Genomic DNA, 20277 nt, shown 5'->3' with positions numbered 1-20277 from the left:
CTACACATCCACCACTACCACAGTAGCAGATAGTACATTTCAAATATTCAAACTGAAAATATATCATTTTTTTTTAAAGGTCAGATGGTGACTCTGACTCACATTTTATCCTTATCTTGGAAGAATCTAACTTTCTTATAATAATGCATCCATGATAATAAATATGAAAATTCCATGGGGAAGCTCTGTGGGCCAGCAGTTGTCTTCTTCTCTAAGTTCAGAAATGTAAAATAATCAGTGCTAAGTTTATCTTGTAGGTTTTATGGGCAAGCCGGCTTTTTTTCAAGCTATTTGCCTAATTGGAATTATGATTTGCATTGTTCTTGAATATAAATTATACATTAAGTCCTGGTACACACTGCAGTTTTGTTTTGTGCAACCCAGCGGCTGTACTTACCATGCAAGGTTAGTCCAGTGATCTCCTCCGCTGAGCTGTTGTGTTCTGACAGGGGGGGACGCCCCCCCGCCTGAACACACCGGTCAGCGCTCTGTCATTGGCTGATGGTGCCGATCAGGGGAGTCAGCTGCTGGTTTTCCAGTATGCATGTCCGACAGACATATACACGTGGACAGAATGCCGCCCGGTATTTTTTGTACCGGCAAATGTCTCCCAACATTCTGCCCACGTGTATGGGGCTTAACTATCATTTGTTCACAGACCGTAATGTCTACTTAACGCTTGCCAAATATAATATAATCTAGTTATGCAATTAGTATGTCATTGTTTAAAGTACATGCAGCATTGTAAAAGGTAATCCAGTTGTCATGATTAAATTAACATGATGAAATCTAGTGCACTAGTTAAGCATTCCTCATTACATAAATAACATCGCTATTGCATGCATTCCCTAAAAGTTTTTTTTTTTATTTATTTTTTAGTTTGATGAATGATGGACTTCATTAAAAAAATAATGGATAATTGTATGTGTTATTTTTCCATGTATATACGGATATAAAGGAGTAGCAATGTAACTTAAGTTGCATTTTTGTATCTCTGCAGAGAAGTGGATCTATATACAGGTTATACAACAAGGAACATTTTATGCATGCCTATTGTAAGCAGAGGCAGTGTTATTGGTGTTGTCCAAATGGTGAACAAACTGAGTGGAAGTGCCTTCTCTAAAACCGATGAGAATAACTTCAAAATGTTTGCTGTTTTCTGTGCTTTAGCCTTACACTGTGCAAATGTAAGTACTCATTTACTGTTGTATTTTGTTTATAGTAGTAGCTATTCACATAAACCTTTAGTGCCGGTTCGAACAGGGGCGACCTGTCAGGCGACTTGTCAGCCTAACAAGTGGCGCTCCATTCAGTACAATGTAACCGTTCTAATAGGAGCGACTCAAGTCGCTCCGACTTAGAAAAAGTACTACTTTGGGGTGACTTTGGAGCAGCTTGCATGTACTTCTATTAAAGAAGTTGTTTGAAAGCCGCACTGAGGTTGTGCTGTTTGGGGCGGCTTCAGAGTCGGACGACTTTGAAGCCACCCCTGTGTGAACCAGGACTTATGTTTTTAAAATGTTCTTGATCTGCCTTTGGTGTTGCAGGTACAGACTGGGTCATTCTGGCCCTCATAGTAGTGATCTCCCAATGCTGCCTTTTTAAGATTGCAGTAAACTTGCTTGGTTGTGCATAGCAACAAAATATTCTGAATTTTAGTCCTTGTCAATCAGATTTTGTGACTCTGTTGCCCCATAATCCCCACCCCACACATGCAAACACAGTCCAACTTAAAACCAGATCCTTCCACTTCCAAAGAATAAGGACAAGCATACCAGACAGGTGAGCTGGCATCAGGCTGATCTAGTTTTAGTCTGCATCCCTGTCAGTTGCTTCAGGAGAGTGGACACCTTTCAATGTACTGAGATTTTTACTTTTCTGTACCAGCAATGCCCCATGCATGTGAGAATACAGGTTGTAGATATGTTCGTTCTGCCTGCTGCTAGGGTTTCTGTTCTGCTTTAATTTGCTTTGAGGATTAGGACCCAACGGTAAGATGTCTAAATTAAAATAAGAGCTTAAAGAGGTTGTAAACCGGGATTATTATCATTTTTTTAAAACACCTGCAAGACAAAGCCATAATGAGCTAATATGACTATACTAGCTCATTATGCATTACTTACCTTAGACCGAAGTCCCCAAAGCCGTTCTCGTCTCCCCCTCTGGCCGCAGACATCTCTCCACAGATACCCGGAAGGTTACTTCCAGGTATCGCCGCTCCGGCGCTGTGATTGGCCGGATCGGCGAAGATGCCACTCCGTGCATGTGCGCGGGAGCCGTCAAATTCGGCATTGCAAATTCGGCATTCAAAGGGGATTCTCACTGCGCCTGCACTGTTGTCTACGGTGTGCATGCACCATAGACAACGGTGTATACCTATTGGCAAATATCTCCTAAACCATGTAGGTTTAGGAGATATTGCAAACACCTACAGGTAAGCCTTAATCTAGGCTTACCTGTAGGTGCAACTTCCTGGGGGGGGTTTAACCATTTTAACTATGGCCAATGATGCCTCCGCCCACACTCTTATTACAACTCTGCCTTGTTTTCTTAAATGTTTTTAACAAACAGTAAGGCTGGGTTCACACCTAATACCGATGTGGCTCATGGCAGGGGTCCTATGCGTCCCGGGTTCTCCATTTTTCAGGTACAATTTCAGCCTGAATTTTTAACTGACTTCGGACCTGAAACGGACCACAGGGCTCCTGTGCAAATTTGCATCGGAGCCACAGCAGGCATATGTGAACCGGCTCTATAGAGAGCCAGTTGCAATCTCCTGCTATTGTTATTTGAATGCGGCAAAACCTGCATCCAATTTGCAGTGCTGTAAACCCAGCCTAAAGCTTGCTTTGATCTTTGGTCTGACAACATACCAGTTCTTCCACGTCGGCAACAAAACATCCGTGGATAGTTCTAGCAAGGGCCACATCCCATCCTGACAATTTAGACTTTTCAGGTCAACAAGACGATGAAATGTACAGCAGCAAGACCAGTAAGAGACTATAGATCTACTTCTAAAGATTTATTTGTTACAATTGGAAATTATGGGTTGGAAAATTATGGGAACTTAGATTAAAGCAGAGTTCCACCCAAAAGTGGAACTTCCGCTTTAAGGAATCCTGACCCCTGACATGCCACATTTGGCATGTCATTTTTTTAGGGGGGGAGCGGGTACCTAGTTTTGACAGGTACCCAGTTCCCGCTTCTGCTCCGGCCGCCTAGGCCACCCCTCCCTGCAATCTTCTGGGACACGTCACAGGCCCCAGAAGATTGCTTGGCCATATAGGACACGCAGCGCGACTTTCACATGCACCAGGCTGTCAAGCCGCAAGCTGTCACAGCTGGGTGCCCACAGTAGTGATGTTGGTTTCGCAGAGAGGAGAGGGAAAAAAACAAGGCTTTGGGCGGCCACATCACTGGACCATGGGACATGTAAGTGTGGGTTTATTGAAAGTCAGCAGCTACACTTTTTGTAGTTGCTGACTTTTAATAAACGCAGAAACGGCTGGAACTCTGCTTTAAGGTAAGGATTACTGGGCATGAAAATCTTTAAATAACAAGGTAGAAATTTGTTTGGGGGGGTAGATATAAACAGAGGTGCCCCTCGGGTTACATTTCGGGACATTGCCATGTGCTGGGATGACTGCACTCCTGCGCATGTGAGCGAGTCATGTCATCCTTCACCGGCCAATCAAGACGGCTGAAGACCAGGGCCTGGGAGAAAATGCCGGTGAGGGCCGTTGGAACTACAGTAAGTATTTTTACCTTTAGCCGGTACCATGTCACCTGTGTACTGTAATAAAAATCTATTGAAGAGAACTACATATATGGGATGGGATCCGTTTTACTATTTTACTTGCGAAAAGATTGGTATTTCAGTTCATCCATTTCTGAAATGAACACTGCGTTGCTACACAGTAGAAGACTTTATTTTGTTTTCAGTAGTAACATATGCAGGTCAGGTGAGTGGTGAGGAGGGGACGCGTGTGTCCTTGGGGGACAACACAGCTCCTCTTTTTACAGTGCCTTCATACTCCTTGAAATTTTCCAAATTTTGTCATGTTACAACCAAAAACGTAAATGTATTTTATTGGGACTTTGTGATAGACCAAAAAAAGTGGCACATAATTGTGAAGTGGAAGGAAAATTATAAATGTTTTTTTTTAAATTGTTTACAAATATGTGAAAAGTGTGGCGTGCATTTGTATTCAGCCGCAGTGAATACTTTGTAGAACCACCTTTCTCTGCAATTACAGCTGCAAGTCTTTTTGGGGATGTCTCTACCAGATTTGCACATCTAGAGTGATATTTTTGCTCAAGCTCTGTTGGATTGGATGGAGAGCGTCTGTGAATAACGCTTTTCAAGTCCCACAATAGATTATCAATAGGATTTAGGTCTGGACTTTTCATTCATATTCTAGCACATGAATATGCTTTGATCTACTATAAACCATTTCGTTGTAGCTCTGGCTGTATGTTTCGTTTTGTCTTACTGGAAGGTGAACCTGCGTCTCAAGTCTTTTGAAGGCTCAACAGGTTTTCTTCAAAATGTTGCCCTGTTCACGAACGTACATGTGCCTGACACAGGCTACGCGATGTGCGCGTAAGTTGTACGTCCGGCATAAAGTTAAGCCTCATAAAGGAGGTGTAACCCAGCAGCAGACATGCAAAGGTCTGCACCAGGGAACACAAGCCGGCGCAGTTTACGTTGGACGTGTGTGTGGCTGGGCGTAGGTTACGTTCACGCCATAGGCAGTGATCTGGCATATTTTAGGCAGTTGTTCCGACGTGGTTATGAGCATGCGCAGAGGGATGCGTCCTCGTCTCGGCGCATGCGCAGTTGGTGATACGTATCTGTCTGGCGCTCGTCCCATAATTTGCATGGCTCACGCCCCACTTCCACCTACGCCGACTTGCGCCTTCGAAACCCAGCGCAGTTTTGGCAGCACTGGCTTTCCAGGGTGGGACATAGTCGCGGCTGACCGACCACGGAGCTAGCAGCCTGCACACACTTGCTGGTCAGACTGGGGGGACCACTGGATCTAGATTGCCCAGCCTGACTGTTAATAGAAGTTTGCTGCAGGAAAAAAGCAAAAACTTAAAGGCAAGAAAGGCTGTGGAAACATAAGTCCCAGCATAAAAATGTGTCAATACTCCTGAAGATACTAGGCAGAATGACTGAAGGCCTATAGCAGAGAGGGGGTTTTATGATCAGAGGAGGCGCTGAGTTTTATTTCTGCCTAGTGTTCTTCTACTGTAGGTGGAACATAGGAGAAAATATTTTGTACTGTACCATAAAATCTTTTTATTGAGGAAAACAGGTTCCACCCCCCTGTGTGTTTGGACGCATGCACTGCTTGCTCACAAATCTGAGGCACGATGGTTGGAGGCTGGGTTATACAGGGAACTGGCTTAACTTTTTTTTGTTTGCCAGTGTCCCAACCTCCTGAAGGTAACAGTATATCTTATCTGGTCTGAGATAATCTATTATACAATTGTTTTTGTACCACATCAAAAGGGAGCCAATAAAAATGCAATGCTTCTCTTCTAAGATGCTATTGAATATAATAGGTCACCTTCAAACAGGGCCGTTTGAAGGAATTTGGGGGCCCCAAGCAAAATGGACATAGAGGCCCCCCAACCCCCCCCCCCCCCCCCCCCCGCACGCACACAAAGCCTACAGGAACCACAGCATAGCGAACAGTTTAAGTTCACCCACACTCAGACTGGTGCCCCCATCACAGACTGGTGCCCCCATCACAGACTGGTGCCCCCATCACAGACTGGTGCCCCCATCACAGACTGGTGCCCCCATCACAGACTGGTGCCCCCATCACAGACTGGTGCCCCCATCACAGACTGACGCCCCCATCACAGACTGACGCCCCCATCACAGACTGACGCCCCCATCACAGACTGACGCCCCCATCACAGACTGACGCCCCCATCACAGACTGACGCCCCCACCACAGACTGACGCCCCCATCACAGACTGACGCCCCCATCACAGACTGACGCCCCCATCACAGACTGACGCCCCCATCACAGACTGACGCCCCCATCACAGACTGACGCCCCCATCACAGACTTGTCCCTCCATCAGTGGCGTAGCGTGGGCTGTCAGTGCCCGGGGCAAGGCAAGTAATTTGCGCCCCCTAACGCGCAGACTTGTAGTACTCAATGAGTCCCTTTGTGCCCCCATCAGACTACCCTCATAAATCAGTTGCCACCGGCACCACCCTTATATCAGGTGTCCCCATCACAGTGCTACTTTACATCAGGTTTCTTCATTAGAATCCCACTTTACATCTGGCGTCTCCCATTAGTATGCCCCTTTAGATTAGGTGTGCTCGTCAGAGTGATGCTTTACATCAGGTGTGCCCATCAGAGAGGCCCTTACATCAGGTGTGCCCATCAGAGTGCTCCTTTACATTAGGTGCCCCCATCACAGTGCCACCTTACATCAGTTGTCCCCATCAGTGTGCCCCCTTAACAAAATAAGGGGCATGCTGATGGGCACATTTTATGTTAAGGAGCACACCAAAATATGCCAATCAGCGTGTCCCTTAACATAAAATGTGTCCATCAGTGTGCCCCTTAATATTAAATATGCCCATCTGGGATGTTGACAGCTGTAGATTGAGTGTATACAGCGGCTCCATCCTTGGATACTACGGTGACAGTATCCAAGGATGGAGCAGCTGGTACACTCCATCTACAGCCGCCGACATCTTATTGGCAGCTGCCAATATCAACCTAAGCAGCTGGACATTGCTCCTGCAGACTCCATACCATCACACCACAGGCATCTGTCTCACTCATATCCGCCAGTGTAGCTACCGCACCGTCCTCCGCCACAGAGCCCGAGCATGGGGGACAGGGTGGCATGAGCACAGGGGCACAGGGTGGCATGAGCACAGGGTGGCATGAGCACAGGGGGACAGGGTGGGATGAGCACAGGGGGAACAGGGTGGGATGAGCACAGGGTGGGATGAGCACAGGGTGGGATGAGTACTGGGATGAGTACAGGGTGGGATGAGTACAGGGTGGGATGAGTACTGGGATGAGTACAGGGTGGGATGAGTACTGGGATGAGCACAGGGTGGGATGAGTACTGGGATGAGCACAGGGTGGGATGAGCACAGGGTGGAATGAGCACAGGGGGACAGAGCATCTTTTAATTTGGGGTGAGAGGTTGGTATGGGGATATGTGCTGGGGAGTGATTTGAGAGGGAAGATGATATGTGCTAGTGGGGGGGGGGAATCGGACCCCCCACTAGCACATATCATCTTCCCTCTCAAATCACTCCCCAGCACATATCCCCATACCACCCTCTCCTCTCCCATCACTTCATTCGTTCGTTCACCTCGTATCTGCTCCCCCCCTTACCTCCTGGTTACTGTGCAGCACTGCTCTCTCAGTCATGTCTCTCCTCGGCTCCTCCTCCTGGCTGTGTACACATTGAGCCAAGAGGGGGGGAGGAGCCGAAGTGTGACTGTGTATTGCAGTCAGTGGAGGGAGAGGGACGGCTGCAGTGCACTGTAGCCGAATGACGCTGCGGGACCCCGGGCGGCAGATGTCCCGGGTGACCGCGCCACTTTGCGGGGGGGCGGCAAAAGAGCGCCCCCCGCGAACCCCCCTCCTCCCCCTGCGAACCCCCCTCCTCCCGCACGGAGAGCCGCAGAGCTGAATCCTTGAGTTGAGTGCAACTGCACGCTTCGGCACTGAACTCCAGGATTCAGCTGTGCGGCTCTCCATGCTTGAGGAGGGGGGCTCGCGGGGGGGGGGCTGTGAACCCCCCTCCTTGGCCATAATGCAATGCAGCCTGTGAACATAGCAGTAGGCAGACAGACGAGCCAGCTTGGGGGCCCCTTGCTTGCTCGGGGCCCCAAGCAATTGCTTGGTTTGCCTGTCCTGTTGCGACGGGCCTGCCTTTAAAACATCTCTGGAAGTGGCCATTTTATTCTAGAGCTACCACTGATATATGCATCTCAAAGCAGAAGCACTGGCACTGCAACATGTAAACACCTCCCTGTTCAGACAGGCTGCCACAGTACGGTTTCTGTTTTTTGATGTAGGATGTTAATTACCCTTTTTAATAAAGAGGGCAAAGAGTATTATTAACGATCACCTTGTAAAAAAACCCATTCAAACCTTTTTTACAAGCCATTACATTCCTTCTGTTCTCAGCTGCATAAGAGCTGGGGTGAGGAAAAGCAACCTCACACAGAGCCTCCCAGTGAATGGATGTGCAGCAGAGGCTTATCAGGACAAGTCTGATCATTGAAAGGGAGGGAACCCAGTTACCAGCATAGCTATAGACCTGATCACGATGTGTTCTCCTGCTTAGTGTGGTTAGTTTTCTTTATCGTACATCACGGGACACAGAGCGGCATTCATTACTATATGGGTTATATGGAGTACCTTCAGGTGTAGACACTGGCAATCTCAAACAGGAAATGCCCCTCCCTATATAACCCCCTCCCACAGGAGGAGTACCTCAGTTTTTACGCCAGTGTCTTAGGTGTTAGTCATGGTTTAGCTTGCCTCCGCATCCTTGGGATTAGGTGAGCTACCGGTTCTGTCCAAAAAAGCCTCAGCGCTAAAGTGGTCAGTAACCGGACCCCAAACCCTTGGGGTATAGCCCATAATGCTTTTCTTTTTAGAGAGCTGGACCCTGGGCCCAGAACTTAGAAACCTTTGGGTACCTAAAGTTTTCTGTTGCCAGGGTGCTATATGGGCCCAGGACAGTGGATCCTTCATAGGAACCCAGGGCCTGAAGGTCTAGACATCCCCACGGAGATGGGGGAAGATTGGGCCTCTTGCTTGGCAAAGTCCTGCGGCATGGAGCAGGTAAGTGAGGGGAAAACTTGCGGAACTTGGTTCTTAGCAGGTTTTTTTCTGGGGGGTCACAGGGGACATGCCTAAAGTTATGCACTGCATCTGGCAAACTAGTCACATATCATAAAGATAGGATGGCTCTCTATGTATTATTCCCCATAAGATGTGACCTCCCTTGTAGTGTTGGAAAAGCATTGAGTGGGGCCTGTGTTATATAAAAATATATGTGTGTGTCAGAGAGCTTTGCTTACCTGCAGGCCTCCAGGCGATGCTCCATTCAGTCTTCCTCCTCAGAGCCTGCAAGCAGGCAAAACGCTGGCCTCCTCATGGTTCCAGGCTGCAGGCCGCAGTTTGCTGGAACAGAGAGGTCCCTTCCTCCCAAAATCCCCCCCCCCCTCCCCCTGTCGGGAGGGGCATTTCCTGTTTGAGGTTGCTGGGGGGGAAGGGCGGGTCAGTGGCTTAAAGGAAGGGGCGGCCCTTCCTTGTTTGTTCCATCAATACTTTGGAACTGAGGACATAGACCAGAGTGGCAGCACGGGGCGCCGAGGACACACAGTGGCCAGAAAGGATATTGCAGTCTTCAGAGGACTGTTTTGTCAAGCCTAGAAATAGGCTGTTTCTTTTCCATCTCATAGTTTTTCTTTGCAATACTACTCAGGGGGACAGAATGTTTTTTCTTTCCTGGATTTGAAACAAAAACGAAAAAAAAAAAAAAAAAAAAGTCATCTAGGGGAGAGGAAGCATTTTTTTATCCCCCAAACAGGTGTTTGGACAATTAACTTTTATAGTTCCAAATACCAATAGGTAGCAGGTGTACCTCGGTATTGTACCATGGTATGCCGCTGTTTTCCCTACAGGGAGCCTTGGGGCCATCGGGATCTGGGGCTGGAGCTGACGCGGGTCAGTCCAGCCCTAAGATGGTCACGGAGGAGGTATTACTCACCTCTTTAAAAGAGATGAGAAAAGCATGGGAAAAAAAAAATAAAAAAAAAATAAATAAAAAAAAAAAATAAAAAAAAAAATGATATCCGCAGCTATGCGGGGCAGTAAGCGGAATAGATCTCCGTCGCCCGAGCGCGGACCCTCAGAAGAGGAGGTCCTTTCCTCAGGGGAATTGGACGACCTCTTGGACACGGACCAAGTAGGTTCAGGGATCGAAGACCCGGATACAGAGGAGTCTGGGGCAGTCTCCCTGAGGGAGAGCTGGTGGATTCAAGGATTGTCGGACTTGGTCCATAGGACATTCAACTTGCCAGTACCAGATCTCCAGGTATCGACGGTTTCAGCTTTGGGCTCACTGAGGGCGCCTCAAAGCAATGCTGTGTTTCCGATCCATCCTCTATTAGAGGGAATTTTGTTCCAAGATTGGAACAAGCCAGATAAGATCTTCTTACCACCTAAAAGGTTCTCTGTCCTATATCCTATGGAAGAAAAATTTTCCAAAAGATGGGCTACTCCTGCAGTGGACGCAGCCATCTCATGTGTTAACAGATCGTTAACATGCCCTGTAGAAAACATACAGGTGTTCAAGGATCCAGTTGATAAGCGCTTGGAAGCACTACTTAAGAACTCCTTCACTACTGCAGGGGCAGTAGTACAGCCAGCTGTGGCTGCGATTGGGGTCGCTCAAGCATTATCGGATCAATTTAAGCAGATGCTTAAACTTATTCCGGCCCAGCAGGCAGAAAAATTTTCGGATGTCCCTAAGGCCATATGTTTTACGGTAGACGCAATCAAGGATTCTATCCAGCAAGCGTCACGTTTATCGTTATCCCTTATCCATATGAGAAGACTCTTATGGTTAAAAAGCTGGGAGGCTGAGCCCCCATGCAAGAAGCTCCTGGTAGGGTTCCCCTTCCATGGAGGACGACTCTTCGGAGAAGACCTAGATAAATACATTCAGACCATTTCAAACGGCAAGAGTACTCTCTTGCCAACTAAGAAGAAGGTTCAGGGACCTGCGTTTAAACGACAGTATTCCCCTGGGCAGGGGCCCTCTAATGCCAAGCAGTATCGACGGCCTCCTGCAAAAGCAAACTTCGGCTTCAACAGCAGATCACAAGGACAGGCTGTTAGAGGCAAAAGGCAGTGGTTTCGCAAACCAGCAAAACCAGCCCCCAAGCCAACCTTATGAAGGGGCGCCCCCACCCACGAAGGTGGGGGGAAGGCTGCGACTCTTTTCAGAGATTTGGGAAGCCAGCATTCCCGACGAGTGGGTACGGTCTTCCGTGGCCACAGGCTACAAATTAGATTTCCTAAGGTTTCCTCCTCCTCATTTCCAGAAGTCGAGGATTCCAAACGATCCGGAAAAGGGAGCCGCATTAAGATCGGCATTAGATCATCTACTTTCCCAGGAAGTAATAGTAGAGGTACCAGTCCTGGAACAGGGGCTGGGTTTCTACTCCAACCTATTCATCATCCCAAAATCCAATGGAGATGTCAGGCCAATTTTGGACCTAAAGATGGTAAATGCATATCTAAAGATCCGCTCATTTCGGATGGAATCCGTGCGGTCAGCAGCTGCCACACTCCAGAAGGACGACTTCATGGCGTCCATAGACATAAAGGATGCCTACCTTCATGTTCCAATTTATCAGCCACATCAAAGATATCTACGCTTCATGGTGGCTTCGCGTCACTTCCAATTCGTGGCGCTTCCCTTCGGGTTGGCTACGGCCCCCCGGGTGTTCACGAAGGTCCTAGCTCCAATCCTAGCCAAACTAAGGATCCAAGGGGTCACGATCCTAGCATACCTGGACGACCTCCTAGTCATAGATCACTCGTCTCCCGGCTTGGAGCGAGCAGTGGCCCTCACGGTCCAATACCTCGAGAGGTTCGGCTGGGTCCTAAATCGAGAAAAGTCAGCTTTCCAGCCCACAAAGCAGTTGGAATATCTCGGCATGAGATTAGACACAGAACAACAAGGAGTGTTCCTACCTCTGAGGAAGGTAAAAGCCATCAAGGAATTAATCCTACTGGTTCTAAGCAAGAAAGAACCGACTATTCGCCTATGTATGAGGTTACTAGGCAAGATGGTGGCCACATTCGAGGCGGTACCATACGCCCAGAGCCACACTCGCATCCTACAGGCAGCCATCCTGTCAGCATGGAGCAGAAGGCCACAGGCCTTGGATATCCCGTTGCCGCTCTCATCAAGAGTCCGACAAAGTCTGTGTTGGTGGTTAGACCCTCAGAATCTACTGAAGGGGAGGTCTTTCAGCCCAGTGGCTTGGAAGATAGTGACCACAGACGCCAGCCTGACGGGCTGGGGAGCAATTTTGGATGGTTGCACTCGCCAAGGTACTTGGGCAAAGCCAGAGAAGCAGTTGCCCATCAACATCTTGGAGCTCAGAGCTGCTCGACTAGCCCTCAGGGCTTGGACGTCAAAATTGCAGGGGTTCCCGGTGAGAATTCAATCAGACAATGCCACGGCCGTGGCACACATAAATCACCAAGGGGGAACCAGGAGTCAAACCGCTCAGAGAGAGGTGAGCTTGATTCTTCTATGGGCAGAGGCTCATGTGCCCTGCATATCGGCAATATTCATTCCAGGAGTGGACAACTTTCAGGCGGACTTCTTAAGCCGCCAGACTCTATGGCCGGGGGAATGGTCTCTGCATCCACTAGTCTTTCAAGCACTCTGCCAAAGATGGGGAGTGCCGGACGTGGATATCATGGCATCGAGACTCAACAAGAAACTAGACAGGTTCATGTCCCGCTCAAGGGATCCGATGGCCTGCGGAACCGATGCGTTGGTTTGCCCTTGGCATCAGTTCAAACTTCTTTATGCGTTTCCCCCGCTCCAGTTACTACCCCGCCTGCTGCGCAGGATCCGGGTGGAGCACATACCAGTCATCCTGGTAGCTCCAGCATGGCCCAGAAGGGCATGGTACTCACTAATCTTAAGGATGGTAGTGGGAGACCCTTGGACTCTTCCTCTACGGCCAGACCTGCTATCGCAAGGTCCGATCCTCCACCCTGCCTTACGGCATCTAAATTTGACGGCCTGGAAGCTGAATCCCTGATTCTCAGGGGTAGAGGTCTGTCTCAGAAAGTAATCTCTACCCTAATCAGAGCCAGGAAACCGGTCTCTAGGGTGATTTATTACAGGGTCTGGAAGGCCTATGTAGGCTGGTGTGAGTCCAAGCGATGGCTTTCTCGCAAATTTACCATCGATAGAGTATTACGTTTTCTCCAGCTAGGAGTGGATAAAGGATTGGCATTAAGCACAATCAAAGGACAGATTTCTGCTCTGTCAGTGTGGTTTCAGCGGCCGCTGGCCACCCACTCGCTGGTTAAGACCTTCCTTCAAGGGGTCTTACGTATTAGACCTCCAGTTAAATCCCCGCTTTGTCCGTGGGATTTAAATCTTGTTCTGTCAAAGTTTACAGAAACAACCTTTTGAGCCGTTGGCTGATATTCCTTTGGTTCTACTGACAAGGAAGTTAGTATTTTTGGTTGCCATAGTTTCCGCAAGAAGAGTTTCGGAGCTGGCAGCCTTATCCTGTAAGGAACCATATCTTGTTTTTCATAAGGACAGGGTCGTTCTCCGCCCTCATCCTTCCTTCCTTCCGAAGGTCATATCCAGTTTTCATTTGAACCAGGATTTGGTATTACCATCCTTCTTCCCTAAACCTACTTCCAGAAAGGAAGGGTTGCTGCATACCTTGGATATTGTCAGGGCCATGAAGGCCTATCTTAAAGCTACAAAGAAGATCCGGAAGACAGATGTGCTGTTCATTCTACCGGATGGGCCCAAGAAGGGGCAGGCAGCTGCAAAGTCCACCATTTCTAGGTGGATTAAGCAATTAATCACTCAGGCCTACGGCTTGAAAGGGTTGCCTCCTCCAGTATCATTAAAGGCTCATTCTACTAGAGCCATGGGCGCCTCCTGGGCAGCACACCACCAGATCTCTATGGCTCAAGTTTGCAAGGCGGCAACCTGGTCTTCTGTCCACACGTTTACAAAATTCTACAAGTTGGACGTAAGAAGGAATACTGATACTGCCTTCGGGCAGGCAGTGCTGCAGGCTGCAGTTTGAGACCCTCGGATTCCGGGGGCTCCTCTTGTTCGAGTTAAATTTAAAAAAATTTATTTTTCTCAACTAAGTTGGATTTATTATGATTTGAGTATATCTCTAAATTAAATCCTTTTGTCTTGGAGATGTTCTCCCTCCCCTCATTGTAAGCATTGCTTTGGGACATCCCATATAGTAATGAATGCCGCTCTGTGTCCCGTGATGTACGATAAAGAAAAAGAGATTTTTAATACAGCTTACCTGTAAAATCTTTTTCTTGGAGTACATCACGGGACACAGAGCTCCCACCCCTCTTTTTTTGAGGACCATTTTGGGAGGCATACTGCTTGCTACAAAACTGAGGTACTCCTCCTGTGGGAGGGGGTTATATAGGGAGGGGCATTTCCTGTTTGAGATTGCCAGTGTCTACACCTGAAGGTACTCCATATAACCCATATAGTAATGAATGCCGCTCTGTGTCCCGTGATGTACTCCAAGAAAAAGATTTTACAGGTAAGCTGTATTAAAAATCTCTTTTTTAACAGGCAAGCAAAAGGACTGACAGGAACAACAGGGATTTCACATAAAGGAAGCAATACAAAGTGAACAAGATACTTTCTCATATAAATACATGGTACAGCAGGCACACATCAGAATATCAAGTGTTGGGGTAACAAACACTTTAAGATATTGTATTGGCTTAAATAGTCCAGTTTAAGTGGTGGCATTAGAATGATTTATGCTAAACTGAAAAAAAATAAGAGGTATTGCGCTAACTCAAAAAATAAAAATAATCACCCAGATTTTTTTTTTTATTATGGCGAGTTTGTATTTCTTACACATGGTTGAGGGTGGAGTACAGCTAAATTATGATTTTCTATTGCACTTATTTCTCTAACCATGGTGATTGAAATATTCTGTGAGGACTTTCCTTGTCATACTTGATGGAACTGTCACATTGTGGAACATACACATTGTGGACTTGATAGTTTATACGGGTGATAATTGTTTTATTTTGGGTGATTATTATTTTAACTTTTTTGAGTTGGTGTCATACTTTTTTTTTTATTTGTAATTTTTTAATTTGTAAGGTGGTTTATTAAACTTTAAAATGGGCAGCTACACTCACGATTTTCCATTATTCTTTAGCGCCAATGCTTGTTATTTAATCCTCCCTTAATTTATGCTAAACTGCCTACCTTGTTATTTTATTTATTAGATGTACCACAGAATACGTCACTCAGAGTGCATTTACCGAGTGACTTTGGAGAAGTTGTCCTATCATAGTATTTGTACTTCAGAAGAATGGGAAAATCTTAAGAACTGTAACCTTCCAGTAACTCTTTGTAAGGAAATTGAACTGTAAGTACTTCAAAACCACTACTAGTAGCATGTTGCCTGTATTAACAGTAATGTGTTTTCAATAATGTTTCCATGTGAGATGGAACTGGGACAAAAAATAGGCCCGTGCATTTTAGACATGACATATTTTACCGGAGGGCTGAGAATGTGGGGGGGGCGGGTGTGGAGAATACGGGGGAGCAGAGAGCATTAGGGGGGACAGTGACCACTAAGGGGAGCCGGAGAGCACTGGGGGGGTTGGAGAGCACTGAGATTGTGGGGACCATGGGGGGCTGGAAAGCACAAGGGGGCCAGAGAACACTGGGAGGGGCTGGAAAGCACTGGGGGCACCTGAGAGCATGGTGGGAGCCTGAGAGCACTAAGGGGCACCATGCTTGTGCTGTGTAATTTGGCCCCCTGTATACTTTAAAAAACCTGGCGGATCCTGCCTTGCTATACCCTCCCCTCTGCAAACTGACCACGATTATCATGGCTGCTGAGCCCTGACATTGTGGTCCGTTTGCGTGCCTCCAGAAGTCCTCCTATCTGCAGCTCTCCTGTGTCTGTCTCCTCTGTACTCCTCCCCCCTCCCCTCTCTGCTTCTTATCCTCTCTGTAGCATAATAACATGTGTCCCTATGTAATGTAAAAAAGATCCCAATCTGTACCTGTATAAACACGGCTCCTGGCACCCAGCTGATTGTCAGTGCGCTTTCTCTCCTCTCTCCCCCTCCTCCCTGGTTGACATCAGCGGAACGGCTCTGTCCCCTCCAATGCAGCTGTGAGCCGGAGAAACAAGGGAGCTGACAAGTCAGCTAAGCACCAGCAGAGAAGCTTATACAGGTATAGATTGGCTGGTTTTTTTTACATTACACAGGCATTGCCACATGTTATGATACAGAGGGGATAAGTAGATTTTATTAGAGTGGGTTAACAACCACTTTAAGGCTTGGTTCACATAAGTGCAAGTTTAAATGCGATCTTTGTCACACAGCATCACATGGAAATCACAGTAGTTTCAATGGTGCTTGTTTACTTCAATGCAGTGCAGTTGTGACATGTTTTTTGAAAAGGTACTTTGGTGCTGTTGCAGCATGATTTTAGCCCCACAGACTTCAATAGAAATACACCAAAAATGCATGTGAAATGTACGTAATGTATTTTAGTAGCGTTTTTGAATGGGTTGTTAAGGCATCGACACTCGCTGGTGTTCTAGCAACCAGTGAATCATCCCTGCCCTGCTCATTCAGCCCACTGAAAGGTGAGTGTAAATAAAGGAGCAGAAATATAAAAAAAAAAAAAAATAGCATGGGAGTTCTGCAACAATCCATACCAGGCTCTTTGGGTCTGATATGAATTTTAAGGGAGAGCCAATGCCAAAAGAAATGGCATGAGTCTCCCTCCAAAATCCATACCAGACCCATAGCACGCAGCCTGCCAGGTCAGGAAAGATCATGTGAACCATAAAAGGCCATATACCCTCGATATGGCCAGGGTGCAACCGCTTTGCAAAGAACCTTGTGTCCATGTTGATAAAGGCTTAAGGGCCTCTTCCCCCACAACCCTGGCCCAGTGGTTGTGGGGGTGATCTGCAGGCAGGGGCTTATCAGAAATTAAAAGCCCCATTAAAGTGGTTGTAAATTTACTCTATATGCAGCAGATGTCATCGGCACATGTGCTCTGAAGGAACGGCCACCTGCCAGTAGGTTCTTGATCTTTGACAACCAGCATCCCTGAGAACTGAAACTGTCCCATTTGAGTGGTGGGAATACCACTCCTAAGTGAATTGAGCAGTCTCCTCCTCCCACATAAAACATAGCAGAATGAAAAAGCATAAAAAAACATGCAATACAAACTACAAAATTGCACTCAAAATGAGATCAAGCCGCAGTTGCACTGGCATGAACCTAAATCTTTTTTTTTTTTAATATTTAATGGAGTTTGGAAGAGGGGGAAGTGTCTATAGTCCAAATCAGGAAAAAAGGCAAAGCTGCACCCCCATAGAATGCATTACATTGATTAAATATAGTCACCCAGGATAGGAGGTATGTTACTGAAAGAATCGGCTGGTGAAAAAAAGGAGGGGGGGTTGGAGATGATGCAGCCATCAAATTAAGGATTGGTTAGCTTCTCTCTCTCTATATCTATATATATATATATATATATATATATATATATATATATATATATATATATATATATATATATATATATAATATATATATATATATATATACACACATACACACACACTGCATTCATAATGTATTCAGACCCCTTCACTTTTTTCAATGTTGTCATGTTGCAACCTGATATAGTTAGAAATGTCTGAATTTTATTAAACTGAAATATTACATTGGCATAAGTATTCAGACCCTTTGCAACAACAGTTGCAATTTAGCTTGCAAAGTACCTCCCATTTCTCTTGATCGTGCTGAGAAGTTTCTACTAAGTTCCAGAACAACCATCTCCACACAAGATGTCTGTAGCACAGTCAGAGTGACCATTGGGTTCTTGGTCACCTCTCTTACTAAAGCCCATCTTCCCTGATTTACTCAGTTTGGCTGGGCGACCTGCTCTTGGAAGAGTCCTGGTTGTGCCAAAGTTCTTCCATTTGAGAAATATGGAGTCCACTGTGCTCTTGGAAACCTTCAGTGCAGCAGATATTTTTTTTGTTGTAGCCTTCTCCAGATCTGTGCCTTACAATATCTCCAAACTCTGCAAGCAGTGCCTTTGTTCTCATGGCTCTTGCTCTGATACAGTATTCATTGTCAGCTTTTATATAGGGGTGTGTGCCTTTCCAAATCATGTTCAATCAAATTATTTTACCACAGGTGGACTCCAATCAAGGTGTAGAAAAATCTCAACACGATCAAGAGAAGTAGGAGGCACCTGAGCTAAATTTCAATTGTTGTCGCAAAGGGTCTGAATATTTATGCCAATGTGATATATATATATACAGTACCTCTCGAAAGTATTCGGCCCCCTTGAACTTTGCGACCTTTTGCCACATTTCAGGCTTCAAACATAAAGATATAAAACTGTAATTTTTTTTGAAGAATCAACAACAAGTGGGACACAATCATGAAGTGGAACGAAATTTATTGGATATTTCAATCTTTTTTAACAAATAAAATACTGAAAAATTGGGCATGCAAAATTATTCAGCCCCCTTAAGTTAATACTTTGTAGCGCCACCTTTTGCTGCGATTACAGCTGTAAGTCGCTTGGGGTATGTCTCTATCAGTTTTGCACATCGAGAGACTGAAATTTTTGCCCATTCCGCCTTGCAAAAACAGCTCGAGCTCAGTGAGGTTGGATGGAGAGCGTTTGTGAACAGCAGTTTTCAGTTCTTTCCACAGATTCTCTAATGGATTCAGGTCTGGACTTTGACTTGGCCATTCTAACACCTGGATATGTTTATTTGTGAACCATTCCATTGTAGATTTTGCTTTATGTTTTGGATCATTGTCTTGTTGGAAGACAAATCTCCGTCCCAGTCTCAGGTCTTTTGCAGACTCCATCAGGTTTTCTTCCAGGTCCTGTATTTGGCTCTATCCATCTTCCTATCAATTTTAACCATCTTCCCTGTCCCCGCTGAAGAAAAGCAGGCCCAAACCATGATGCTGCCACCACCATGTTTGACAGTGGGGATGGTGTGTTCAGGGTGATGAGCTGTGTTGCTTTTACGCCAAACATAACGTTTTGCATTGTTGCCAAAAAGTTCGATTTTGGTTTCATCTGACCAGAGCACCTTCTTCCACATGTTTGGCGTGTCTCCCAGGTGGCTTGTGGCAAACTTTAAACAACACTTTTTATGGATATCTTTAAGAAATGGCTTTCTTCTTGCCTCTCTTCCATAAAGGCCAGATTTGTGCAGTATACGACTGATTGTTGTCCTATGGACAGAGTCTCCCACCTCAGCTGTAGATCTCTGCAGTTCATCCAGAGTGATCATGGGCCTCTTGGCTGCATCTCTGATTAGTCTTCTCCTTGTATGAGCTGAAAGTTTAGAGGGACAGCCAGGTCTTCATAGATTTGCAGTGGTCTGATACTCCCAATCAAATCTTTTTGTATCCAAATCCGGCTTTAAACTTCTTCACAACAGTATCTCGGACCTGCCTGGTGTGTTCCTTGTTCTTCATGATGCTCTCTGCGCTTTAAACGGACCTTTGAGACTAGGGGTGCAACGGATCAAAAAACTCACGGATCAGATCGATCCTCAGATCAGGAGTCACGGATCGGATCATTTTCGGATCAGTAAAAAAAAAAAAAAAAAAAAAACACAAGACAAACAAAAGTTTTGTCTTTTTACATTTTTATTAATATTTTTTTTTTTAACTACTAATGGCGGCGATCAGCGATTTTTTTCGTGACCGCGACATTATGGCGGACACATCGGACAATTTTGGGACCATTACAGTGGTAAAAATGGCAACTACAGTGTTACGGTTTTACTAGTGTGGGGGCAATGTTGGCTATGGCTATTATTAATAGCTATAGCCAACATTGCCCCCACACTAGTAAAACAGTAACACTGTAGTTGCCATTTTTCCCACTGTAATAATAGTCATAGCCAACATTGCCCCCACACTAGTAAACAGTAACACTGTGTATAGCCATTTTTCCCACTGATTACAGTGGGAAAAATGACTAAACACACAGTGTTACTGTTTACTATGGTGGGGGCAATGTTGGCTATGACTATTATTACAGTGGCAAAAATGGTAATTACAGTGTTACTGTTTTACTAGACCGAGTACATCAGTACAGTGAGTTGGCTAATGGCTATTAAGTCTCCAGGTTACATGCAGAGTCAGCGGCGCAGCGCGTTCTTGCAAAATAGAAAAAAATCCACGAGCAGAGGGAGGGGTGATGACGTCAGAGCGCACCGCCGCCGAGTGTACCAAGATGGCCGACCGCTCCGGAGCTAGGCCGAAGCCACGGTCTTTCCTAAGGCCGCGGCGGCGGTGCGTTCCGCGGATCGCATACTGTTCCGATCCGAACAGGTTGACCCGTTCGGATCGCGGATCGGGCACGATCCGTTGCACCCCTATTTGAGACTATCACAGTGCAG

General features: G+C 46.3%; 1 protein-coding gene across 3 annotated transcripts in view; it reads left to right on the top strand.

The window, feature by feature from the left end:
• The window catches only part of PDE10A (phosphodiesterase 10A), a 361988-nt gene that overhangs the window by 227933 nt on the left and 113778 nt on the right, over positions 1 to 20277 (top strand). For all 3 annotated transcript variants that reach the window (XM_040350636.1, XM_040350637.1, XM_040350635.1), the window contains 2 exons: positions 1001 to 1187; positions 15080 to 15222. In XM_040350636.1, coding sequence (XP_040206570.1) covers positions 1001 to 1187; positions 15080 to 15222 — 330 coding nt within the window. The remainder of the gene's footprint in view (positions 1 to 1000; positions 1188 to 15079; positions 15223 to 20277) is intronic.

The sequence above is a fragment of the Rana temporaria genome, chromosome 4 (genome assembly GCF_905171775.1).
Source record: "Rana temporaria chromosome 4, aRanTem1.1, whole genome shotgun sequence".
Classification (NCBI taxonomy): domain Eukaryota; kingdom Metazoa; phylum Chordata; class Amphibia; order Anura; family Ranidae; genus Rana; species Rana temporaria.
The sequence above is the reverse complement of the archived record's forward strand: the minus strand, read 5'-3'. Positions and strand labels throughout refer to the sequence as shown.